This window comes from Cervus canadensis, chromosome X, assembly GCF_019320065.1.
Source record: "Cervus canadensis isolate Bull #8, Minnesota chromosome X, ASM1932006v1, whole genome shotgun sequence".
Lineage (NCBI taxonomy): Eukaryota > Metazoa > Chordata > Mammalia > Artiodactyla > Cervidae > Cervus > Cervus canadensis.
The window spans coordinates 102,387,899-102,415,684 of NC_057419.1; the positions used below are offsets into that span (position 1 = coordinate 102,387,899).

General features: G+C 42.9%; 1 protein-coding gene across 11 annotated transcripts in view; it reads right to left on the reverse strand.

Annotated features, from left to right (window-relative positions):
- The window catches only part of AFF2 (AF4/FMR2 family member 2), a 541,148-nt gene that overhangs the window by 118,360 nt on the left and 395,002 nt on the right, over nucleotides 1-27,786 (reverse strand). For all 11 annotated transcript variants that reach the window (XM_043458359.1, XM_043458361.1, XM_043458360.1 and 8 more), the window contains one exon: nucleotides 2,341-2,437. In XM_043458359.1, coding sequence (XP_043314294.1) covers nucleotides 2,341-2,437 — 97 coding nt within the window. The remainder of the gene's footprint in view (nucleotides 1-2,340; nucleotides 2,438-27,786) is intronic.

Below are 27,786 nucleotides of genomic sequence, written 5' to 3' on the forward strand. Positions count from 1 at the left end.
AACTCACCAAAACTTGGTGTCACTGTGCCTGCCTTCTACCCCAGGACCACTGTCTCTTGACCTTGAGCCTTCGGGCTTTGTAACTAGTCCTCAGACTCTATAAGGAGGGTTCGTTTGCAAATGTTTATAACTTTATGCCCACTTCTTGTTTCCTAGACCCAGTTAGAGGGAATAAGTTGTCATTTTGCCTTACTTTAGATATCCCAGGTCAACTCCCCCTTCAAATGAGAACCTCTGTTGGGAAAGGCATGACCAGGCTAAAGGCAGTGTGCCATGGAGCACCGCCAACTCACCAGCAGGGATTACCCGAGGGTCACGGCATTGACACAGTCACCTGAAACATCGTAAACTCCCAAAGGATTCAGGCCAATTGACCTAATGCCACTTCTTCAGATAAATACAGAAAATAACAACTCGAGAAGCCAAAACAGCAGACTGTACTTGCATAATCACATGAAGAAATCAACCTCCAAACTCTACTTTCGGTCACTGTTGATGACTTGCTGCAAGTGTTCATTAAAAAGTCATGTTGCATCTGTCAAAATCAATGACCTAGGATTTTTTTGGAGGGGTTATTTGCCATTATAATGTTCTGGTCACTGGTATATTAAACGCTGAAAGCAGGAGTGGCACACACGGGAATGTAAGTGCACATTTTCCATTTGCCCTGGAGCCCAAGTAGGAAAAGGATTGCTTGCATTCAGGAAACGTACCACAAGCTCCTGGGAGACAAAGGTGCTTGGTCTTTATAAAGCACCAAAGTTACAAAGATGCAATTTTTACATATTATCCAAAATACAAGCCGAATAAAGTGGAGAAAATAAAGGAGAGGGGAATTTTGGCCACCTAAGAGTCAGACAGGACTGAGCGACTTCACTTTCACTTTTCACTTTCAGGCATTGGAGAAGGAAATGGCAACCCACTCCAGTGTTCTTGCCTGGAGAATCCCAGGGACAGAGGAGCCTAGTGGGCTGGCATCTATGGGGTCGCACAGAGTCGGACACGACTGAAGCGACTTAGCAGCAGCAGCAGCAACATTGAAGATGTACTCAATTTTAAAATTATACTAAATGGTAAGCATTCTCGTGGGGTCAACAATTATAGATGAGAATGGAGTGGGTGAGCCTTGGAGAGTTTTTCCTAAGGTTTTCTTTTATTTTTAAAATTAATCTATTTATTTATTTTACTTTACAACATTGTATTGGTTTTGGAAGTTTTGGCCACAGCAATCAGAGCAGAAAAAGAAATAAAAGGAATCCAGATTGGAAAAGAAGTAAAACTCTCACTGTTTGCAGATGAAATGATCCTCTACTTAGAAAACCCTAAAGACTCCACCAGAAAATTACTAGAGCTAATCAATGAATATAGTAAAGTTGCAGGATATAAAATTAACACACAGAAATCCCTTGCATTCCTATACACTAACAATGAGAAAACATAAAGAGAAATTAAGGAAACAATTTTTAAGGTTTTCTTTGCAGGCTCCTCACAAAATATTTAGTGAATGTGGAATTCTGTAGTTGTTAACTACCTTGAAAGACTAGTGCTTGAGCATGCCTTGAAACATCCCGGTTTCAGTTGTATAACTCAGCAGACTTCACTATAGAAACAACATGATTAGGTTTTAGCTTTTTTTTTAAAAGGTTATCTTTCTGTGTTTATTTGAGATTCTTGGGACATCCAGTAGGACCCCACAGGCAAGACAGTTTTCTGTCCTGAAGGACACACATGAGCATCACTGATACTACACACTCCACTGCCATTCTCATGATTCATACATGACACCCGATCTTTTTAAATCAACAGGTCTGGGCTCATTGGAAATGCTGCAAACACACATTCTGGCCATCTAATTTGGTGTTAAGTCCTGTAAATATTAATGATGCAAAATGGAAGAAATCAGGGCAGCAACAACTTTTTGCCAAATGTCTTTTGCCTAAAGGCTCATGTGGGTAGTCACATTTATACACTAAGGAATGGATGAGTCTGGGTGCTAAGTCTTGCTGGAGTCACTATAGGAAAGTTACACTGCACTCAAGGCCATAGTTAGTCCACGATAGGGAAGGATGATCTATACTGCTTTTGATGACCAGTAGGTGTATATGGTGAGGAGGGAGCAAAAGGCAGGGGTGAAAGCAGTGAATTTTAAGAGCTCAGCATCTCCTCACTGGAAGTGTGAGCTGAGTTGACCTGGTCCAGAACACTCTGCTTGCCCTTGCTTGTTTCCCTTGCTCCAAAGCCCAGCAATGAAGCAGCAGGTAGGCTTGTGGATGGCAAAACCATTCCAGTTCCTTCAGCTCCCTCCCTACAGGTCCAGAATGAGCCCTATGCTGTTCCTACCTGGTAGAGTTCAGTGGCAGTGCACTGAGTGGTCAGGGTCTTCATGGGCTCAAGGTCATCTTCATCACTGCTCAGCTTCAAGTCATCTTCAAGCATCCTACAAAGAAAAAAAAGAAAAAAAAAAAACAGTGGCACTGATGTTAGAAAGCGTCTTTTCTAAATCATCCTCAGATACATCTTGCGACGAGGATAAAATATTGATGCTCCAATCTGACAGCTGCAATTCTGTCAAAGGTGCAGAGGGAACCAAGATTCTTTCAGCTAATTAGATATTTGAGCTCTTATATTTATGTCTGACTCTGCACACATCCTCCCTCTCTACCTTCTCCTAAATCAAGGGGAAAAAAGGACTATTTCAGCATCTCCAGAGATGACTGGAGTCTATATATTTTTACTACTGAAAGTGTAATAAATGTACTGATCAATCATTGTGGAGGCAGAATGTGGCGGTGGATCTCTACAAGAAAAGATGCTTCGAGTCTCCCATGAAAGAACAGGGGCATGAGAGCAGCCCCTGGCTGGAGAGGCTGTTGTCGGAGCCTGCTGGGGCTCTATGGATGACAGAGGCAAAAGGCCCAGTGAACTTCCATTGCCTTCCAGTGCCCTCTGCACTGTGGCAGCTTGGTGGCCACAAAATAGCTGGGTGAGAAATGGCTCGTCATTAACCTTTTGATATATGACCGATCTCTTCCCATAAAATTTGATCCCAAAGATGAAAGTCCACTATATGTGTAAGAAATCTTTCTCTCCTAAGGCAAGGTACCTGAAAAATATGAGTGGTCGGAATTTGGGTGATGAACTAGCACTTTCAAAATTGTTTATCGAGCAGACAGAGCCTTCTGTTTCTATAGGGATATTAATTCCAGTGCCACCCTCTTTCTAACTCCAAACTTGAGCTACAGCATGAAGAGTGACTTACTGTCTTAGAATTCCAGTTACACTTTTTTCAAAGACCAATTGGCATTACTATTTTTATTTTTTAAACACAAGTTTCAAACTCATCCCCAGGCTTCAAGTGGGGCCAGCCCCAGCTTCACTGGACTGATTACTAGTTTCTGAGCATACTTGGCTCTTTCTTGCTTTCAGACTCAGCATCAAGCTCCACTCCCCGGCTAGAAGTTCTTTCTTCAACTCTGAAAGTTCTATTTTTCCCTCCACAGCTCAGTCAGATCCCACCTCCTTCACAAAAGCTTCCAAGAAAGAATCTCCATCTCAGAAAGAATCTTCTTTCCCTCTCCCCACTCCCAGCTCTGGCTGATCCCAGCACTGGCTGTCCACTGAGCACCCCCCAGCCCCCAGTTCCCATGTACACAGGGGCAGCAACTTATCCACCTCGGCCTTCCACACAGTGTCTTCCCAGAAATGATATAGCCCACCAGCCTCATTTTGCAGACAAGCAAAGAAAAGTTCAGGGAAGCCAAGTGTTTTGTTCAAGGTCACACAGCTAATTAGTGCTACAGCCCATCCTAAAACTCCCATCTCCTGATTCCCACTTGTGTGTGTTTTCTAGAAGGGAAGCTGGAAGGCAAAAAGCAACTTCTAATTTGATAACTAGGAGAGCACATTATTTCGGAGGTTATGTCCAAATGTTAGAAAGGGATTCAGGTCACAGTGGGTTTCAGAAAATCTCCAACAGAAAGTCCACTTCCTCCAGTTTTGTGCTCAGTCACCTAAGACCAGGATGTGTTCACTGAAACTGGAAGATGGATATAAAGGATGATTCGTGGGAAAGACAGTTGTTAGAATTGGTTTCAGATGAGTGAAATTTGCAGGATTTATGACTGTCCTTCAAGAGACTAGTGGATGTTTGGAAGATTTTAGAGAAGTAGACAAAATGCATGTTAGCATTTCTTTCGCAGTTGCAGGCTTATGACTGAACAAATAATTCTTTACAACCCCTTGTGGAAATGAAGACTGTATCATTCTCATAAGGAATAGAACTCAAACATTTCAAAATGACCTGTGATGGGCTTCATTTTCTGTGTGTATGTGTGTTCCGGTAGGCAATGTCTATGTGTTAGTTTACATGTAAGGGTTCAGCAAAATAAATGATAAATGTTTAAATGATTCTAACCCTTTAGAGAATCTATTTCTGTGTCAGGGAAGGTGCCAAGTATTTGATTGTTGTTGTTGTTTAGTCACTCAGTTGTGTTGACTCTTTGCAACCCCATGGACTGTAGCCCACCAGACTCCTCTGTCCATGGGATTCTCCAGACAAGAATACTAGAGTGGGTTGCCATGTCCTTCTCCAATGGAATCTTCCCGACTCAGGGATCAAACCCATGTCTTCTGCATTGGTAGGCAAATTCTTTACCACTGAGCCACCAGGGAAGCCCTAACTATTTGACTAGCAGCATGAAATTTGGATCTTATGACGGAAGTTCTCAAAATAATAATTAGCCCCATGTTTGGGTGGAAATTATTAGCCCCTCCTGGAAAATGGGGCTACAGTGAGGCCTAGAGAGTTTAAGGAACCTGTTCATGGTCACACAGCTCATAAATCATGGCAGCAAACACAGAACCCAGACCATCTCCAGCCAGAACATCTCCAGCCAGAGTATGTAATGTTTTCTTAGAGGATGTAACTTAAAAAGGGAAGAATAAGAAAGAAAATCAACAGCAACAACAACAACCCCACAAAACAAAACTGACGTGGAATCAAAATGCTGGATTCAACTGCAGGTTAATCATAAACTCTGATATATAGGTAAGTCATTCACTGTCTCTGCACCTCATCTATGTCCCTCATCAGTTAAATGGGATAATATTAATAATTAAACTCCTTTCAGGGTGGTGACAGTGAGCATAACATGAAGCAATGTATGAGGAATGAAAATACAAAACAATGCAGGGTATTATCTGTTAGTTTGGAAATAAATTGCCACAGTTAGAAATAACTGTTAGCAAGTCATCACAAGCAAAGTCTTAGTGAGACTTTGTTTCTCTCATCTAATTTTGCCAACCAACCCAAAGTTTGCTGTGGTGACTCAGGAAATGTCTCAGGGGTCTCTAAGATCCAGAAATGGGCTCATGATCTTCAGGTTACTCTCCTTCAGTTAGAACCAGGGCATGGAAAGCAGAACTCAGCACTGATTCGACTCTCCAATCAACTTGATAAGATCTTAACATGGAAATGAAAGGCCCTCCAGTGAACAGTTCTAGAAATAGCCAGCCAATCTGTATACTGATTGACATTAAACACTTCCCGTGCAACAAGCTTGGTGTGGAGCTGGCTATTAATAAAATAAAGGACAGTCTGATGCATAGATTCAAGTCCTGGCAAACACAAGTCAAGGAAATCACTAGAAAGGCAAATGATCATGAGTTATCTCTGGAGGTGTTAAGCATTCATTTCATCCCACTCCTTCCCTGATCTATTAAGCTTTATTATTGAATCTACATGTACTTGTTTGCATTTCCATCTAGAGCTAATGCTGAACATTACTCTAGGGAAAGTGGAGGATTATGAAAGATTTGGCATTTAATTATTATAGCAGCACCATTCATGCCCATTGCAGTTCAGGTGGTCTCAGCAGAAAAATGGTAATCTCTTTTCATGAGGTTATAGTTCCAGAGACAGATTCAGCACACATTGGAGAGCCCCAAATGTGAACAGACCACACTGAGGTGAATGTCTGCCCACATGTGTGGTCATCAACAATGACAACAATTGTTCTCCCACTTCTCAATTACAGTAAATCCCTACATACGAGCCTTCAAGTTGTGAACATTCAAAGATGTGAACTTGCCCTTATGTGCCAGCTGTTTCACTGTACTATTGTACTTTTCCAGGTACTATTCTCTAAGATTAAAAATGTTTTCTTTATTTTTTGTGTGTGTGTTTTTTTTAAGTATTATTTGTGTGAAAAGTGAAAGTGCAAGTTGCTCAGTTATGTCTGACTCTGTGACCCCATGGACTGTAGCCCATGGAATTCTCCAGGGCAGAATACTGGAGTGAGTAGCCTTTCCCTTCTCCAGGGGATCTTACCAACCCAGGGATCGAACCCATGTCTCCCTCACTGCAGGTGGATTCTTTCCCAGCTGAGCCACATGGGACAGTTTTATAAACCTACTGCAGTACAGTACAGTTGATTATTTCAGTTGGGTACCTAGGCTAACTTTGTCAGACTTACAAACGAATTGGACTTATGAACATACGCTCAGAACAGGGGGACTTACTGTAGATGAAAACAGAACAAAGCAGTGATCCTTTGTGACTCCAGATGTTTTTTCAGGATCTAGTGCTTCAAGGGGTCTGCCTTTGTGTGAAAATTCTGTTTTCATTTTATCTATGACATCATTTCTTGAGTATTAAGAAATAAAATAATTCATTAGATTGTGTCAACAAAAACAAGTCCTGGTCTAGAAAAGCTTAGATACTGAAAGTTGGGACAGATGAGATGGGATGAACAAAAAGAAGACTTGGGAGGCCTTGGAGGAGGAAGGAAGAGCCATGTTCAGGGTCTTCTCTGCTCCTAATTCTCTGGGCCTTGAGCAGATCCTGGTGGCCTCAGAGGGCTCTTGGCACCAGAAACCCTAGGACACTATGGTGTGACAGGCCCCATATTACTTGCATCTGTAAAATCTGTTGTCCAGAAACCTTGCCACTTCACAGAATGGAATGCTCAGGTGATTTTGAAGTGGAAAAAACAGACAGTTTGAAATATTATTCCAGAAGGTTCTATGAAAATGAAGCCTTTAGTTGTGGCAGCATGAGCCTCAGAGCAAGGGCTTAAGAGCCAGACACATCTGAGTTCAAATACTGGATTTTCTAATGGGCTTGCAGTCTTGAACTAATTAATTAAACTCTTGGAATCTAAATTTTCTCACATGTTAAAATGAGCAATAATAATATCTACTTTGGAGAATTTTTGCAAGGATTTGAAAAATAAAGCTTGTACAAACTGCCTTGGAGTCAATACAGGTGGCTTTTGCTTTCATCTTGGTTATTATTACTATTGTTGCTATTAGTACCTGAGCAGTGGTGCTGTAAACATTTGAATAATACCAAAAAAGTTCTGATGGTAACCCAAAGACTGGCAAAGGCATCAGCTAGCAGGCATCATTGGAAGCCCTTGACCAGGTGAGGAGAGGTTCAAAGATCCTTAAGGAGTTTGGAAAGTTTCAGGGTTTGGATTTATTCTTCTAGAATGTTCTAAACACATCGTGGCTGTTTTGGGTTTCCTGAAATCCTCCAGAGTGCCTAAGATTCCCTGGAGAATTTGAAGGCCAGTTGCAAGTGGAAATACCTAGGTAGTTCCAAGTGAGAGTTAAAAAAAAAAAAAAAAAGCCTGTCTTTGATGTCCCGCTCCTATATCTGCAGAGTGACCTGTGGACCCAGAGAAAGAGGTCAAGGATGGCCCCCACTGGACATTGTGCTCACCTTGGGTTCTGTCTTTGGGTCTACCACTCTCAGGAGGTAGTTCCAAGACATGCCTGACTTTAACCTTCACATGTAAGACTGGGCTTCATGAGCTGTTACTTGACCCAGAATCCTTGCTCAGAAGCAACCTTCTGAACCCTGAGTGGTTCAGAAGCCTGCACAGTGCCTTTTTGTGAATTACAAAATGGGGCCCCTCTGGGCAGACAGCCCATCAGGTGCCACTACTTGATATGGGCTATTCTGGCTTCCAGGTGTTGATGGAAATAGCTGCCATATTGGTGAATGATGCATAGATGGACCATGGCTCTTCCAGCTGAAAGTGCCTAAAGTGTTACCTCTGTCACCTGTCACCCAGAGGAGGTACCTACAACATCGCCCATGTACGGCTACAGCCTTTGTCTGATGCTGTCAGACGTTTGTTTCTACTGTAGCTTTAATTATTTTCAGTTCGACCAGTTAGGAGTTGCCCTGTGCTATCTCATAGCTTCCATCTGGTAGCCTGAGTGCTGTTCTCTGTAGCCCACACCAGGCCACTGGATGTGCAATGGGCTGGGGAGGTAGGGCCAGTGCTTCTAGTTCCATTGTGTGGGGGAGGAGAGGAGGCTGTTTCAGTCAGGTTTTAGGCACTCAAAAACTGAGAACCATAGCTTCTCTCTCAATTATTTTGGGGTTTTCAGGGGACTAGCTTAAATTACCATTGTCCTCATAAATATTCAGAGCTGATAGCAATCAGAGCAAGTGTTTTCATTTTTTCCTCCAAATGAGTAACACAGCAGAGCCCGGCTAGGCATCCCAGAGAGTTCAGGGGTGCCTGAAGACCTGAGCCTTCTTGTCAGGCAGCCTCTTACTGTGGACCCTTTTCTAGAATAGTATCTTAGTCCTACTGACTCCTTAAAGGACACTTCCTCTTAATAAAGTACGTTGGAGGAATGAAATATGACTGGACTAGAACTACTCAGGGAATTGTCTATTTCCCTACCTAGTGCTTTGTAGTCTCGGCAGCACTGAAGCATTTGTGGATAGTGAGGCAGGCGATGAGGAAGAGGCTGTGATATTTTTCAAAGCATTCATTCTGTTTCCCCAAGGTAAAGGCTCTTTTCTCTGGAGAAGCTGCATTTAATTTTCTCAAGGTTTTAACTTAAAAGTCAGATTTCATGACCACCCCACTGGGAATCCTGGAAATTCCGAGTCTGAGGGCTGGGGCAGTGACAAATAGTTTTCAGATCCAGACTGTATTCTATGGGGATAAATCTCCAAGATGTATTAGGTGGGACCTCTAGCCCAGTGTCACCCAGTGGGTCCACAGCCTGGGTCCCAACTAGATCATGTGCCCTTCCATGGGCATACAGACCAGAGAAGGAGTATCTTTTATAGCTGATGGTCTTCTTGGGGTTTCAGAAAATGGGGCATCTCATAAGGTTATTCTGGTTCCTTAGTGAGAGAATTGAGAGGTCCCTTAGGGACCATCTATCTAGTCCAGGGGTTGGCAAACTGAGGCCTTCAGTCCAAACTAGCCTTCCTTCTGCTCTTATACTGCCTGTGAGTTAAAACTGGCTTTACATTTTTAAATGGTTGAGAAAAAAAATCCAGAGAAGAATAATATTTCATGACATATGAAAATTATATGGCATTCAAATTCAAAGTCATATTGGAACATAGCCACACCCATTCATGTATATACTAACTGAGCTTTTATGCCACAATGGCCAGGTTCAGTAGCTATAATGGAGAAGATAGGGCCCAAAAAGCCTGAAATATTTACTATCTGAGCATAATAAAGTTTGCTGACTTGTGCTGTAAACCAATGGTTTTCAAACTTTCCCACAACCAAGATTCCTCCCTTGCCAGGTGAAATCTTATTAGGAACCCCAAATAAAAGAGTCATGCTGCTTGGCTCACAGCCAGGTTTGGGAACCTCTGGGGTACCCCAGGGATGATGAACATATTGTGAAAACAACTCATCTGGTCAAGTTATATGTTGGGGGTAATTATGGCTCCATGGATATTACACAGGATTTTGTTAGAGAACATGAGTTAAGTTACTTAACTTTTCTGAACCTCAGTTTACTTCTCTATGTAATAGGCATAAAAATAATATCTCTCTCAGAGATTCAAGGGATCCAGACTAGTCTGTTTGGCTTGAGTCCTGAGTACATACATACAAGGCAACAGCAGGAAACAAAAGAGTAAGTATCTGATTTCTAGCCACACGCATGGCATGTATGAATTTATATCTATATTGCATACATTAGCCCAAGCTCATAGAATGAACCTTGATGTATATGATTATTGACTTGTATCAAACTGCCACCTCTTCAACCTTGGACTTCTGTTGAATTGATCACATAAATTCAGCACAATACCAATTTTCTCCTCCATGGGATTTATTTTTAATTTGATTTTCATTTTCTTGGTATATTTCTCTGGGTTATGACATTTTCTCCAAATGTGGGAACTCAAGTTATCATGCAAAAGACAAACTGCCTAATAGAATTCAGATGGCTTTCAAGAATGTTACACACACCCAAACATTATTGTATCATTTTTCAGGGTGTGTGTGAAAACATCTGAGAGTGGATTTCCCTGGAGAAGATCATAACCCACTGGGCCAACCTGGACCTGACAACAGCTGCTGGTATCATTCCAAAGGGGAAAAGAGAATCTTTTGTTTTAAAAAATATACCAAGCATGCATTTTAACAGTAGATGGTGCCAACTCTTCAGTAGGACTGTCCGAGTCATCTTGAATGAATCGTGGAGAGTCATCCACACGGAGTAATAGGGATTCACTCAGGACCATTTACTGGGCTTGGTATTTGTGGGTGAGACAATGTTGGAGCACACAAGAGCACACATTTTAGAGTTGGGCTGTGCTGAATTTGAACCCTAGTGCTAAAACAGGCTTCTCTGGTGGTTCATTCAGTAAAGAACCCGTCTGCAATGCAGAAGACCTGGGTTTGGTCCCTGGGTCAGGGAGACCCCCTGGAGAAGGGCATAGCAACCCACTCTAGTATTCTTGCCTGGGAAATCCTATGGAGAAAGGAACCTGGCAGACTACAGTTCATAGGGTCTCAAAGAGTTGGACACAATTGAGCGACTAACACTTGCACTTTCTAAAGCATACTGAGTGTGGACTAGGGCAAGTTATTTATCAGTTTCCTAATCTGTACAATGGAAGCAATAATAGTACCTATTTCAGAAGGGTGGTATGGAGATTAGATGAGATTATGTATGTGAGATGGTTGGTAGACACTCTATGATTACTGTTACTATCATTACTACTTGTCATGACTGTGCTTGGCCCCGGGGAGGCAGCAGTGAGATGACATGGCCCCTTCCCCTAAAAAAACTCATACCTTAAGAAGGATAAGACTTGATAAACAAACAATAACAACGCAATGTTGTAAGTTCAATGTTAGAAGCCTGTAAGAAGGGACTCAAAAGAAGGAATGTTGATGTCTACTCAGAGAGTCTAGTGAAGGCTACCCAGAAGCAGTAGTCTTTGAGCAATGCCTCTGAAGCAGAATGAACTGCCAGGGGAGGAAGAAGGAAAGAGCAGCCTAAGGAGAACAAGCAGAAGTAGCAAGAGACTTGAGGTTTGGGGAAGAGTGGGGCACTTGGTCTGGTTGGAATATACTATGTGTCGGCACCAATGAAAAGGGCTGAGTCTAAGAGGGAGGTTGGGATGAGACCAAACCTTACCTCATTCTGAAGAACAACAGAGAGGGGAAAGAACCACAGTTTTTAAGCAGGGGAGGTACATGGGGAGCCAGACGTAGAGATCTCTGAGAGCAAAGGACCCATAGGTGGACTGGGAGACAGACATCTGTGAAACCACCATTGTCACAGTCCAGGGAACCAGGACACTGACAGTCAGCTTGGGGGAGAGAAGGGACCAGATTCTATAGACATGTTGGGGTTAGAATTCAGCTGTGTTGGGACACTGACAATCTTGATGCCCAATGTCTTCCCAGCCACTCTGAGGGCACTGAACTCTGCCCATCTCCAAAACACGCACACACCCCTCACACTAGGCTGTCCCTCTCTGTTCACGAGTGTCTCCTGCTGCTCCCATGGCTGCATACCTGCCCTAGGACCAGGGGAGGGGACAGTCTCTCATACTCAACCTTCCTCTCTCTGAAGACACATCTCTTAAGTTCCATTCCGCACTGATGAGGTAAGGCAGATGTCGTTCCATGAAGGCTCCTTAGAGCAACCGTGGCTGAAAGAGAGCAGAAACCTCTGCGGTTCCTGCCAAGGATGTCCCAAAAACACAGGGCACTTCATTACTTCTCTCTTCCCATCAGCTCCTAATTGTTAAAGGATTAAGTAAAGAACTCCTTTTTTGAGATGGTCCATTAATCTCCATCTAAGGAAACTCTTCAAAACTGAAATATTAAGGTGCTATTAAGCACCCTACAACTGATGCCTGCTGACAGTCCCTGTGCTTTCCATGAAACTTGATGGGAGCTGGGGGCAGTTCTTAGTGAGATCCATGGCACTGCCAAGCCTTAGTTGATAACACAGCACTGTAGCTTGGAGTGCTTTAAACTGTTTCTCAAACCCCTTTCTAGAGAAAGGTTGTCAAGAAGGGCTGTTTACCTGAACTGACATGGCAGATAGGATTTCCTGGAGGCTGAAGCATAGAGAATCCACATTGTCTTTCAGATTGTTGAAGCACAACAGTCAAACCTAACCACTGAGGCCTACATAAAACCGTGACAGCAATGTTGCCCGGTTGCTTATGAAAAGCTCAGCTAATTGATATGTTCAGCTCTTTCGCTTGCATCAAATGAACACCCCCTCCAACAAACACACATACCCACAGTTTGTTTAGGGTAAAGGAGGCAGATTGTCTTCTAACCCATACTGACAGTGTTTCAACCCTATAAAAGCCTACAGCTGGACTTTCTTGGGGCACACAGAGCCTAGGGCCCCTGTGAGTATCCCGTCAGGTGAGCACGGGTGAGCACCTGTCATGCAACACATGTAAGACAGGGCGAAGCCCGGGTGATGGGACTGCTAAAGATCCAGCCAGCTACTTTTTTTTTTTTTCATTTATTTTTATTAGTTGGAGGCTAATTACTTTACAATATTGTAGTGGTTTTTGTCATACATTGACATGAATCAGCCACGGATTTACATGTATTCCCCATCCCGATCCCCATTCCCACCTCCCTCTCTACCCGATCCCTCTGAGTCTTCCCAGTGCACCAGGCCCGAGCCAGCTACTTTTAGAGTCAGGCAGTTACATATTTACATAATGAAAGCAAGGAAGATCTGCGAGCTGCCCCTGGATCTTTGACCCTCACGCCAAAAAGGACACCATCAAGACCACTGGAACCGGATGTTGGCAGAGTAAGCAGTCTGTGGTGGAGAAGCCAGTTCTAGACCCAGTTAAAGGGTTTTATGGGCTGCAGTTCTCTTCCTTGGGGTGTGTGTGGGGGGGTGGTGGTGGCACAGAATGTTCCATATCTCCCCAGTCCTTAGGAAGCCATGGGAAATTGTGTCACAACAGGCTCCCAGTGGAGACGGGAGGGGAGGCAAGTGGGAAATAGCCTTGAAGTACATCTCAAGATCGTCTTGTGCTCTCCCGTTCATGGATGATCACTAGGTGTTCTGCCAAGACTCAGATTATCTGTGGCTCAAGCCTCAGACTACATGGCCTATTTGAATACCTGTTGGGTGTTCACAGCACCTTGGCAGAGCTCTTTCCCTACACTACTGGAAATCCTAGTCAGTGGCTCCCTGCTCCCTATGGGACCAGCTGTACAGACTTGGGGGCCATGCTGAACACGCTCATTTATGAAGCTTTCCCGTCAAATGTGATGCCCATATTGCACTTCATTACTATAAGCGGAACAACAGCTAACAGACTTGTCTCTGCGAGGAGTGATGAATGTGGACTAAGCCAGCCATAGCTCAAGTACAAGGACACGCATCTGCAAGAACTAGCTTGTGTTCAGAGTCCTCAGAGACCAGTGATTTGCCTCTCTGCAGAGCCAGCTGAGTTGCATGTGGTCTCTGAGCACAGAGAGGGGCTGAGTGTAAGGCCAGAGCCTGCTCTGCAGTCAGGCCCAACTTCAAACCCTCACTGGCTGCGTCACCTTAGATCAAATCCCTTGAACTTCCGAGTGAGTCCTTGTTGAGACAGGCATCCTAACACTAACACCTTATAGGATTGCTGCAATTATTAACTGAGACAATGCTAGCACATGGGAATCACCCCAACTTTATCATCTATTGTGATTATTGGCTCAAGATAACTCAGCCTGGACTATCCTGAATACGTTAGATGTCATTTTTACTTGGAACCAAGTAAAACTAGAGAAGTGTGTTTTCATGTTAATGTGAAAGTTGCAGAAAGGAAAAGAACTGTACTTCAGCCCCAAATAGTTTTCCCACATCAGAGGTAGAAGTAGATCCATTTTTTTGAGTACAAAGTCTATTAATATTATATCAACTTTATCAAATCTGTAAAATTCAAATCTACATAAAATAAAATTGAACTGCATATCATAAAATATTAATCTACCAGATTCCAGGAGTGCATAAAATGTTTGATATTGAGAAGTCTATTCGTATAAACTACATCATGTCATCAACAAATAAAATGATAAAAAACATATGATCATCTCAACAGATGCCAAACACACACCAGATAAAATTTCATGCCTATTCCTGATTCAGAGCTTTAAAAACTGGGTAGAAAAGGATACATCTTTTCTGGATAAGGACTATGTAATGGAAACTGTCAATCTAAAGGTATGTTTTAGTAGGTAAAAAGGTTAAATCAATTTTTAAACGTGTATTTTAAAATAAAAATGGAATCACAGATGACTGTTTCAAGTGTGTCTAAAAATCTGTATTAATGTTGATTCATTGGGTAGGCAGAAGGAACACAAACAGACTAATATCATCCAATGACACCATTTGTTCTGATAATTACTCCAATTTAAACAGTTTTGAGGCATCACATATGGCTTCCATGAGGAATTCTTCCCATGTAGGTAAAGATAAAATTAGAAAGTCACAGGAAAACCCTCAGTTTCCACTTCCACATTTCATAAAGTATTAATCCTTTAAAAACACATCACCATTGTATTGACATTTGTGTCTGCCTACAAGTTTTATAAATGCAGAGATGCTGGGTAACTTGATAGAAAATTTGATCCTATTGTTTTAACAAAATGAGAATTGTTTTAGAAGGGGCTCCACAGTGTCTGGGCATATATTTCCCCTAAGTAACAGTATGAGGCAAGCATTTTCTCCAGGGAATTCAACATTTATGTTGATGTACTTGGCTGCAGAGCCAATCCTGCACTGGCTCTAATACAGAGGAATTTTCTGAACATTTTGAGTAATGGGACTGAAATAATTTAACAGCTCCTTCTGTGCATGTTAAATTAGTTGCATGATAAATTTAGCTTCTGCAGAAAACTTGTTTACACTATAAATTACAGCACATGGCACAATCACATTGATGTGGAAAGCCAGCCATGTTGAATCATTTTGGCCATCTCTCTCCAAACTTCAGCATGGTGCAAATGAATTATCTGTGGCTCACCAACACAGTGTGGGTGTTTCTTAACCCTGGGATCCTGCTGAAGCCATGTAAAGCCAATATCTTAGAACCGCCATTGACTCCAAAAAAAGAGCTGAAGTTCTGAGATGAGAAGATTCTCAATATAAGTGAGTGACACACAGATCTAAATTGTTCTGTGTTGTTGTTCAGTCGCTATGCCGTGTCCAACTCTTTACAGCCCCATGGACTGCAGCACACCAGGTTTTATGTACTACCATTTTATTAGTGGATTAGGAGGGATTGACTTTATGATTCTGAAACACAGAAATAACCCAGGTGATTAATGAATAAGAACTCTGGTAAATATAAGCTCCTAAGAGGTGTAAGGCCATATAAAGGAGAGAACAAAGATTTGGAAATTGCATGGACTAGGGGTCCAGTCTGGGCTCTTGCATTTACTAGCTGTGCAAATGTAGGCAAACTGATTGACCTCTCTGAGCCTCCATTTTTGGGTCTCTAAAACAAGGTCCCTGATATCTATTTTGCATGGATTTTGTGAAGAGTAATGTGAAAAGAGTATGATGGTGAATGCTTAATAAATGCTACCACTTCTATTATTATGGTATTAGGACAAATTAGATCCTGGTTCTTATACCAATGCATTCAGAAGAAGCATTAAAAGAATCCATGCAGATGAAATTACCAGATCTCTGGTTGAAGAAAGCAGTTTCAGCCACAACAGAGTCATAAGTGAGTTTTACATACTGTCGGCAAACATATTAAGAGATTGGAGGTCTATCCTTTCATGATTTACCTTAAGTAAGAAACTGCCAATTCTAAATATTTGCCCCAACACTAGGCTATTTCTATCCTATTGTTCATAGACACATTTGTGATATATGGGCAGCTAGCTGGCTAGATAGAAACAGAGAGAGCTATAAATATAGACATGGAAAGTGGCAGATCCCAATATTGGCCAGGAATTATCAGTTAATTTCTAAAGCTATAAAATATACTTAGAATAAAAGTGTAATCATCTGAAACAAAACAGCTCCAGTCATTCTAGGAATAACACGTTAGTCAATTCAAAGGTCTTTGAACATCACACTCATTAAATGTCAACTGATGGCTCCAGGGCTCCCACCTTGCCTCTGTCTCCCATGAATCTAAGTTGGCTGATCCTAGTGAATGATCACAAGACTTATTCAAGTAAGTTCACTGTGTGCCAGACACTCACTCTGCCATGTGTGCCAATGGATCGCTTCACTGACTCTTCTCAAAAAATCTGGGAGGCTGCACTTGTACTTGCTGTTTTTAGTTAAGGAAACTCAGAAAAGTCAAGAAATGTCTCCACAGAATGGGAGAAAAATAGTTGTGGGTCATATATCTGATAACAGTCCAGTATCAAAAATACATAAAGAAACCTGGAACTGAAACCATAAAAATGCCGCCATGAAATTAAAAGATGCTTGCTCCTTGGAAGAAAAGCTATGACCAAACTAGACAGCATATTAAAAAGCAGAGACATTACTTTGTCAACAAAGGTCCATCTAGTCAAAGCTATGGTTTTTCCAGTAGTCATGTATAGATGTGAGAGTTGGACCATAAAGAAAGCTGAGCACCAAAGAATTGATGCTTTTGAACTGTGGTGTTGGAGAAGACTCTTGAGAGTCCCTTGATTTGCACAGAGATCCAACCAGTCAATCCTAAAGGAGATCAGTCCTGAACATTCATTGGAAAGACTGGTGCTGAAACTGAAGCTCCAACACTTTGGCCACTGGATGCAAAGAGCTTCATTGGAAAAGACCTGGATACTGGGAAAGATTGAAGGCAGGAGGAGAAGGGGATGACAGAGGATGAGATGGTTGGATGGCATCACTGACTCGATGGACATGAGTTTGAGCAAGCTCCATGAGTTGGTGATGGACAGGGAAGCCTGGTGTGCTGCAGTCCATGGGGTGTCAAAGAGTTGGACATGACTGAGTGACTGAGCTGAACTGAACACAATTAAAGAATGGGCAAGGGATCTGAATGGATGTTTCTCCAAGGAGGATATACGAATGACAACAAGCAGGTGAAAAGATGCACAACATCATTAGCCATGAGGAAACAGACATGAAGTGAAAATAACTGAAATATCCATGAAATGATGAGTGGACAAACAGCATGTGGTATAGCCAGAGCATAGAATACTATTCAGCCATAACAAGGAACACAATATTGGTACATGCTACAACATAGAGGCATTTTGAAAACACTATGCTGAGTGAAAGAAGCCAGACACAAAAGACCACATGTTGAATGATTCCATGTACATTAAATGTACATAATAGGCATAGCTATAGAGATAGAAAGTAGATTACTGGTTGCCAGGGGCTGGGGGTTTGGGGAGTGAGGAATGAGTGCTCATGGCACAAGAATTCTCTTTGGGGTGATGAACATATTATGGAATTAGACAGTGGTGATAATGGCATAAGTCTGTGACTACCACAAATCACTAAATCGTATACTTTAAAAGGTTATTTTATGGTACCTGAATCTCAATAAAGCTGTTATTTTTTAAAAGTCACACAACTGGGTGAGTGGGAGGAGGGAGAGGTGAGATGACGGCCCGTACCTGCCTGATGCCAAAGCCCATGTCCCTAACCACTCCACTCACTGCCCTGCTTGATGGAGATTGACAGGAGCTCTCACACACTTTGCTACTCATATCCACGGAGAAAACTGCCTTGAGAAAAAGAGCTATTTTTCCCCACACACAATCCGTTTCTCCTCCCATTTTTTCTATGTTAAAACTGCAGTTGATACAGCCAGCAGAAGCTTCACCAGGGGAAAAGGGCTTTGTCTTTTCCAGGAGAGACAAAGCATTATATTAAAGAGACAATTCTCTGGATGGTGCAGGGACCAAGCCCAGAACCCTTTAGCAAAGATGCTCTATCCCGCTCTGACTTTAGAATTTCCAAACCAGAGGGTAGTAAAGACAGGAATCCATCCGCACAGAGGTCTCCTCCCACAGGAAAAATCTCCTGTCCTCTCGCAATGAACCCACAGGCAGGCACATGTGTCATGTGGTCTGACAGTGCAGATGAGGTGATTTAAGTGGACAATTAGGACCTGTGGCAGGAGGCTCACATTTTAGTGGTTAAAGGAGAAGCCAGGGTGAGAATGTAGACTTGGTGCTCACTGATCATTATATATAGAGGTCCATTAAGCACAGGGAAACTGGGACTCTAAAACTCCTTTTCCATATTTTGAGGTGGGGAAAAGGTGTTAGTTCTTGCTGGCCTGATGTGTAGTCTGCCCAGGACTGTGGCAATTTCTCTTCTGTTGAGGCCTCTCCATGCCCAGTGCTCTGCTACCTAATCGATTTTCCAGATTCTGACACATGGGATTAGGTAGGTGGGCTCCTATCAGGGCCCTGCATTGGTGATGTGGTTCCTACACTCACGCAAATGTTAGATCACAAATCCAATTTAAACCAGGGTTCCCTTGAGCTGAGAGATAATTTGCCTTTAATCCTCTTCTGGTTGGTTATCATCTAAGCTTCCCCATCTGAGACATGACACTGTGAGAAGTGTCCACAAGTCTTGAGCACACTCAGAAGGAGTCCCCAGCACACACACACACCGCCAGGAACACTGTTTCTAACCATAGACTTTCAGGTCTTGACCCAGACCTTGAACCCAACCCAGATCTTGCTGCCATCTCCCTCACCACCCACCTTGCATTCCCAGACCTGGTCAAAGAAACCATCCATGGCTGGTTCAGGGACGACGCCCTGCTCTGAGGTCTGCCCCTCTGACTGGGGGTTCTGTTCACATGGGGAGTATTTGGCCGCCCCATCGGTTTGGGGACCACGAGGTAATAGGAGCTTTCCCCTCTCATTCTTCATGCCTTTTGTTATTTTTAATCACCCACCTATCAGGGCCAAATTGCCTTGTCGCTGCCTCAGAGCTTGCATGGGACAGAGGGAGCTGCTATTGCTAATGGGTGCCTTCACTCAGGCACGTTTCACTTGCCTCAGTTTGACAGCCACACAATAGCCACCTTCCCGCGAAAGAAAACTGTGATTTAGCGGGGAGAGAATGTGGGGCAACAGCCGGATTTGTCTCTGGGTCTCCAGCGGGCTCTCTTGGCACAGCCTCCTGCCGCAAAGCCCAAGAACGATCGGCCCCCAGGAAGCAGGCCGGGCGGTCTGAAGCCGGGGTTGCTTCAGAGCTGCTGGCAGAGAAGGTGGGGGCTGCTTCCTCTGAATGGGCTGTCTCCACAGGAAAAAAGCAAATCTGTTTGTTTTTTCCATTACTTTCTCCATTGCCCAAGTAGCGGCTGAGCAGCCTTTTCTTAACTTGGTAATTGCAGTAACAATGTTATCTGGAAATTACTGTTTGCAGATGCGGCCTGAGTCAGCTCCCTACACCGGAGTCATTCTGAGAGGGCGGAGGAGAAGGGAGCTCAGCGTGGCTTTCCTGGGGTGGGCGGGTGTGTGTTGGGGGTGGGGCGCAGATTTCATGCTCGTGAGGCTTACCCCTGGTGGGGATGGGACAGAATCCAGCAGCTCATCACTATGTCCTGCCATCTGAAGGAGCCCATCTAACAAAGGTCGTGAGACCTGTGCCATGCAGGAAAGGCAAATTCAGGCAACAGGCTGATTATAGGTACCTCTGCATGTGACCATATTTGGAGACAGGGTGATCAAATGAAAATGAGATCATGAAGGTGGGCCCCCATTCGACACAACTGGTGTCCTGACAAGAAGAGGAAATTGGGATGCAGAGATACCTGTATATGGATGGTGATATGAAGAGATAGAAGGATGAGATGTCCATCTACATAAGCCCAGGAGAGAGGCCTGGAACAGATCCTGCCCTTATAGCTCTCAGAAGGGACCAACACTACTCACACCTTGATCTCAAGCTTATAGTCTGCAGAACTGGGGGACAATGCATGTCTGGTGTTTCAGTCCCCAGCATGTGGGACTGTTACATCAGCCCTAGCAAACGAATACAGGATTATATCCAGGGCCTCCAAATATGTGGATTGGAGGGGAATGGGTATCTTTTCACTCTTTTCACATACTTGCCTAACCACCTAATGACCTGGGGAAAGAAGCAGTTGTTGGAGGGTGACACAAACAGGCTTGCTCAAAGAAAAGAGCAACCAAGGTGATGGGAGAGGGGAATCCCAGGGACCAGTTTTCTAAAGTGGAAAATAAGTGAAACTTGGGTCATCTGAACCTCTTGATTGCCACAGCATCTCCAAAACTAAAATGTAAGCAAACTCCAGGTCACACCTCATCCTGTTTAGGAGGATCTTCTAGTGAAGTGAGAGTATTGTTCTTTCGCTTGGTAATCCTCATTGATTTTACCTCTATTCTTGCCAGTGGTAAAGCTGAGTGTGGCTTCCAGTGACTTCTGATAATGCCATCTGAGGGCAGAGTCTAACTCTTTAAATGAGTAGTATTTATTTTAGAACTGAAAGCATTCTTATAGCATGGATTTGTCCCCTGGAGAGCTTACCATGTCACCCTTTTGGCACACACTCGGCAGACCTCAGACTAAGAGCTGAGTCACACAGCGTGAGAGGTCAAATGCCAGAGAGTATGATGTCGGTGAAAAGCCCAGCAAAGAATGCAAGATAATCACTGATGCCCAAGGCATGGTCAGCAATGGGGCTTATCATTTTCCTGCCAGGAGTGATTGAGCCCGCCGCTGTAGACACAGTTCTGAGCTGCCCTGCTTGGGGTGCTCCATGCAGGCCATCCCACCTGCCTTCTCTTCCTCTGCCTGCCCATCTGCAATGACACTCTTCCCCCTGAGCTGCTTGCTTTTCCACTCTTCTTAGGAGGCATCACCCACTGCCCTGCCATCTCCATCTTCAGCCCAGACACTTCCCTGAGCTCTGGACTCACAAATCCAGCTCTCTGCTAGACAGTTCCACCATCATCTTTAGCCTCCTCCTCTTCCTGGTTTGTTTCATTTATGCATTCATTTTGTTTTATCTGGGCTTCCCTGGTGGCTCAGAGGTTCTATCTATCTATCTGCCTATCCACTGTTGTGGTTAAATACACATAACAGAAAGTTCACCCTTTTAGAACGAACTATTGAGTGCTTTTTAGTGCATTCACAGTGTTGTGCAGCCACCACCATTATCTTGTTGCAGGATATTTTGAGCACTCCAAAAGGAAATCCCATACCCTTTTCCTATCACTGACCCCCCACCCTTCCTTCCCTCCATCCCTAGGCAACCTCTAACCTGCAGCCTAACCTCCAGCCTCTCTTGATTTGCTTAGTCATGATCATACAATAGATGGACTTTTGTGTCTGGTTTCTTTCACTTAGCACAAAGTTTCTGAGGTTCGCCCATGTCGTTGCATGGATTAACACTTCAGCCCCAAGTTTCACGCTCTGCCTGTCTCCATAGTGCAACCATCCACCCATGTTTTAAAGTCAGAAAACTGGCAGTTATTTCAAAATTTCTACTCTAGCCTTCAGATCATATATCTTATCAATTGCTTACTCCTCATGATGGGACCACAGACCATCCTTTCTCTCTGTGTCCCCTCTTCTTGACTGACACCTAATCGAAAGCCTTCAGCATCTCTCTCCTGGGCCACAGCAATCTTTCTACAGCATGACTCTGGTCATGTGACTCTACTTTGACAGTAGCAGTCTTGGGAGGTCTAGAATCTGTAAGGGGGTGTGGCCTTGAGGGAACTGGGGCCTGGGGCCTATGGAGGAGGTTCTTTCACAGGTCTGGAAATGGGCTGGTGGGAGGGAGTGACTGGCACCAGAATGTATTGGGACTTGCGTAGGACCTGAATGGGATCTAGGGTCAGCATCACAGCATGCTCCCAGGGTTCCTGGTGAGAGGAACATCCCTTTGCCTTGGGAATAAGAGCTGTTTATGCAGCATCCAGAGAGCCTTCCGGCTGGGATGGTCAGGTGTTGGTGTGCCACCCTGAGGGATGACTACAAAAGAAGGACTCGAGAGATGAGGCATGCCACATGAGGCGCAGGCCGGGAGGAAAGAGCAGAGCTCGTCGGTGGCACTGCCAACTCCTCTGTCTCTATAACATATGAGCACATCAGAACCCCACGTAACCTCCAGGTTGCCCTCTTGTACTTAAAACAGGACTGTTCATGTGAAAGAAAAGACTGTTGGGCTCATCTATGTGCAGAGTATGCTGGTCATGAAAGGCTATTTTAATTGTGTTAGTTGGGATGGACTTCATTCTGCTGAATACATTCCAGCTCTTCTGAAAGTCACTCACTCACCAAAAGGCCCCACTTAGGGAGAGGGCTGCCTGACTTTACCAGCCTGCAGCCCTGGAGCCTTCCCACATCCCTGTCACCAGCTGCTCCCTGCCTCTAGCCACTGTGGGTCCTCCCCAGATGAGCTCTTCCCGAAAGAATTGCCCTTAGCAGACAGAGCCACCTGGCTCTTGGCTGGGAAGCCCCCATCCAATGACTGAGGGACAAAGGTCTTCCATGGGATCAGGCTACAGCCAGGCTCTTTGCTTGGCTGTCTTCTATCCATTTTCTATTTCTTAAAGGTTTTTCCTTAAACACACATTCTTAGGAAAGGCCAGCTTCTACGTATCCTGACATCAAACTACCCCAACTTCATATATGGTGTCTCACACCCATGGGTCTTGTTGATGGGAATTCTTTGGGTCTATTTCATTTTCAAGATCTAGTCCCTCAGTCTTTTTAGGAGAAAGTAAGGGTTTAATCCATATTTAATATCCTCTCCAGCTCTTCAGAAATGTACACCATCATGCTACAATATCAGAAAAATCTGTTACGTTACTAACAATGGTTTTAATTAATTCTTTGAGTTCTTTATTAGCACTAAATTGAATAAAGGCAAAAACAACAACTTTTGTATATTTCCCAAGTATGCAATTATATAGCAAGAAACCTTTGCTGAAATGTAAAGCATCTTTCCACAGAGTTTAGCTCAATATTTATTAAAACATGGCCACAGACTCCTTTATCACATGCTGACTCTCCACCATCACTTGTTCTCGTGATATTGCAGCCCTCTTCCAAGGCTGACGGTACTTCCCATTTTACAGATGCAAGTGATTAGAAACAGAACATTGAAAAGATGTATCACACAGCATGTTGCAGAGGTCTGCGCCAGTACAAAGCATCTTCTATGTTCTATACTAGTGTGAACATCTAGAATGTGCTGAGATTGTTTTTCTCATCCTTAATACAGCTTCTTTTTTTTCTCCTTTCTGCTTCTGCTTCTTTAAGCAGAGACAAACAAACCCACAAAAAAGTGCCTGTCACTCTGATGCATTGTTTTCCCACTAATTATGCTTTATTTAATTAAAAATAAAAGCCAATGTATATCCTAGGCAAAGAATCTTACTAAGTTGACAGCTTAGAAATGTGAAGCCTCTCTTTGTTTAGGGGCACAAATAATCCTTGAAGACTAAGAGCATAAGTTTACCTACATTGCCCTCCCCTTGTCCAGTAAAGAACAGCTCTGGGAGTCAGGGGTGGGGGGGTGTCATAGAAATAACCTTGTCAATCCTTTCTGCCAACAAGGGTGCTAATTAGAGCCAATTAAGAGCCTGGTTTTTTGTCTGTGGAACATCTGTCCATAGGCATTGAACTCTAACACCCTGACTCATTTTATCAAGCCCCAAAATATCAGAAAGCATTTCATGTTGGTCCCTGCTAATACAGCTTGATTTTCAACTCATAAGAAGTTCTGAATCCTGTTCTTAGTCGGGATCGGCTACTATATTCCTGTACACTCTCACCGTCATTCATACTTACTCTATTTAGAAAGAAAAATCTCCGTGAGGTGTTAAGATGCCCTGGTCAAGAAGAGAAGTGGCAAAGATAAAACCATGGGAGACCCACGCTTCTTGCTTACCCTATATTCTGCTTCATTTTTCTAAAAAGTAATGTATTGTTACCTAGATAAATGGTCTTTGTTTTGTCTCTCTCTTTTTAATCCTGGTGAGGTAAAGGCCAGTGTAAAATAGCTTCTTTTTAATTGAACCTATTCTGTGTATACAGTGGGTCCATAAAAGCGCCTCCATCATTAGCGTTTGGTCATGCAAATGAAGGTGCCCCGCTGTTTCTTTCTCTCTTTATAAAGTGCCCTTTCAATCAATGTTTGGGACAGGACAGGACCCTTGTGACTTGCAGCTTGTTTTATTCTGTGTGGCCAGGAGAGAACTTTCATTCATTCCAGGGTAGCTTTATAACGACACATTATCACAGACGGTGCCTACGCTATTTCTTCCTACTGCCAAGTACGTGGTATATTTTCTGAATTCACTGCAGACTAGGAAATCTGTTCATTTCATCTGGCAAAGATTCCTTTAATTCGGCTGTTTTTTTAGATTCCATTATGAAGCCTTTTGTCCTTTCACTTCAAAGTAAACAAACACACTCATTGATCTTTAGAGGACTATCAAATTTTACTGTAAAACGCATTATTGCCATATCATTTTCTTCAGTTCTCTAATAATGTTATTTCACATTATTCAATTTGTGACCCGTCTCGTGCAGTGAAATGTCATGAGTCTTCTCAGAGTGAGTTAGAGTCTCACAAGAAGTAGAAAAATAAATTTATTTAAAACAAGATGAAGTTCTGACTGCTAACACATTATAAATTGCTCTATTTTAAATGTCTGAACTTGGCACACTTAGAATACAAGGGCATATTTCATTAACGTTTATGCAATTTTTCAGGAGACTTTTCCCAATGTTACCACTCATCATCAGATGAGAGAGCTTGTCAAGAAAAATTACAGTTAATAGTAGTTAATGGTGGTGAAATTCAATGGACTTGTTTCTATTTTGTTTTACTTTTGCTGGAAATAATGAAAGTATTACATGCACAACCCTTATGTTGCTTGCAAAAATGCATCCAGTTCCAATGGTAGGTAATAGAAAGCTTTATCTGATTTATAAAACAATCTATGTAAACCTATTTTTATGTCTTATTTGATTCTCACCATTAGCCTGAGCTAGGAAGTAATTCTAAAATGTATCTCACAGCAGCAATTGGATGCACTATGGCAAATTAATCTGCATAAATCTATACCTGTGTATAGGACAGTGGAATGCATGTTTGTGAAAAAGCAATACATTCAGACTGTTGTGCAGGTGGAATCTGGGGAAAAGTCAAACCACCGGGCTTCGCCTCAAATAGCAATGTTCACTTCCCCAGAGGCAACGCACATTGTCTATACTAACCACACCATTGAGTCTCCTAGTTCTCCATTGCAGGGAGGCCTTTCCACCCTTTTTGGCCAATCTCAAGTCACTGAGTTGAATCCCCAACCAGTTGGAGTTGGATATCCCTTTAAAAAACCACATCGGTTACCCATCTGAAGCCAATCCACTCTGGTATTTCAAGGTAGGCCAACGGGCAGTGTGACATTCGATCAGCATGCTGCCTGCTTCTCTTTGAGTTAAATATCCCTCATTGCCATGTACCAGATGATGAAGACGTGCTCAGAGGGCACTGGACCTTAATAAATGACAGAGAGCAGCAGCAGTGAAGCCCTGAGCCCTGGTGTGATACTTTTCCATTTATTTCTTCCTTGGCTTTCATCAGAACTCAGTCGCAGAGAAAGAAAAGCAAAATAAGGAATTTATACTCCAAGGCCAGATCTACCCTCGAATGGATTTGCTGGCATAATTTTATCTAATGGCAAACCTAAAAATCTCCCAACTTCTACAAATTGAATTTCTACTTCTCTTTGTAAATGAAAATGTGTGTGTGATGTCGCTTCCATCATGTCTGACTCTTTGCGATCCTATGGACCACAGCCCGCCAGGCTCCCCTGTTCATGGGATTCTCCAGACAAGAATAGTGGAGTGGGTAGCCATTCCCTTCTCCAGGGGATCTTCCTGATCTGGAGATCAAATCCACATCTCTTATGTCACCTGCATTGGCAGGCAGGTTCTTTACCACTAGCACTACCTGGGAAACCTTGCATTACTTTTCACATGGCCCCTGGATTTCCGGCCTCATTTCCACCCTATCCTCTTCTCCCTGTGGACAAAGCAAAGTGTTGGGTTGGCCAGAAAGTTCATTTGGGTTTTTCTGTACCATTCTCACAGAAAAACCCAAACGTACTTTTTGGCAAACTCAACATAAGGACAGCATGAGAAGGCTCAACTGGCAGTAAGAAGCATCCCTACAAAACTTCACAACTTGACATGGTAAGCTGGGCCTATGGATCTATGCTCGGTAAATCCTCAAAGAATAACCATGAATCTACATCGGAAGTTTACTGGTGTGCCTTTAATGCCCTTGAAAAAGTAACTTGCTACTCAGATGATGGTTCAATCTGAGATACCAGACTTCAGTGAATAAGCAATCAATGCACAGATTTTGAAAACACTAAAGGTGACTAGATGGCCACTTCCTAGTCCAGTTACCAAGATAATGTAAAGAAAAGCTCTGATGTCTGGACAGTGAGTTTAGCAAGATCACGTGTGTGATGGTCACCATCTTGCCTCGCCCACTTCCAACCTGGAAGAGGGCACAGTCTTACAAACAGGAGTATTGTACCACCCTCTCAGAGCACTTTTTATTTTCATCTTTGCTATTTTGGGTGTGTACCTCACCCTTCTATTGCTGGATTTCTTATTTTAACCCTACTAGTATGCTGAGAAACATGGTATTTACAAAAATGTATCTGTGACACATGTGCATAAAATCAGTAATGATAACGATGCTTGAGAAAATCTAAAGACAGAGAGTTAATTTCTGAAATAATATTTGAATTTCTCCATATTACAAGGTAGGTGTTATAATATCTTCCAAATACAATCACTGTACCATCTCTCTACAAATTTTGCAAGCTGCATGTTACTCAGTATCCATCAGGAATAAATACAAGAACAACATATAATTGATGATGGCAGAAAGAACCAACTAATCAGAACTCATCTCTGCTACCCATCAGTATTTTGGGTGCTTTCATATCCAATCAACTAATTATCTACCATCAAGCCTCACACAATGTGCATGAGATAAGACATAATGAAAATTATAAATTGCTTGTATGTTATAATCATTATTGTAAAATGTGTTCCAAACTAATGTTTATGTCAATAAAGTAATTAAAATGATAATTAAATGGAGTACTGTGTACACAGAAACATCTTGTTTTAAGTGTGTAGCTCAGAAGACCAGAAATACCAATGTAGGGGTTATAACCCCAGTTTAAGTACATCGTAAATATTCCCCATAATAGGAGATCTGTTATCAAGAAAGTACTTAAAGTTAAGGACACATTCTTGGCCTCGTTGAAAATATGATTTGGCTGTATGGAAGGGAATACATCAGCTCTGGAGGACTGGTGCTTTTAGAGACAAGCAGAACACAGAAAATAAGGGCAACGTGGGAAATGCTTTCCTTTAGACTCTGGATTGGTGTGATCCAACCTCCCTCCCTACACTGAAAAATAAATTCTCTTTTAATTGTGTTTTTCCTCAATTTAAGGTTATGCAAGTTTGCATTCCCAAAACGCATTCCCACAGAGGGAGGAGGGA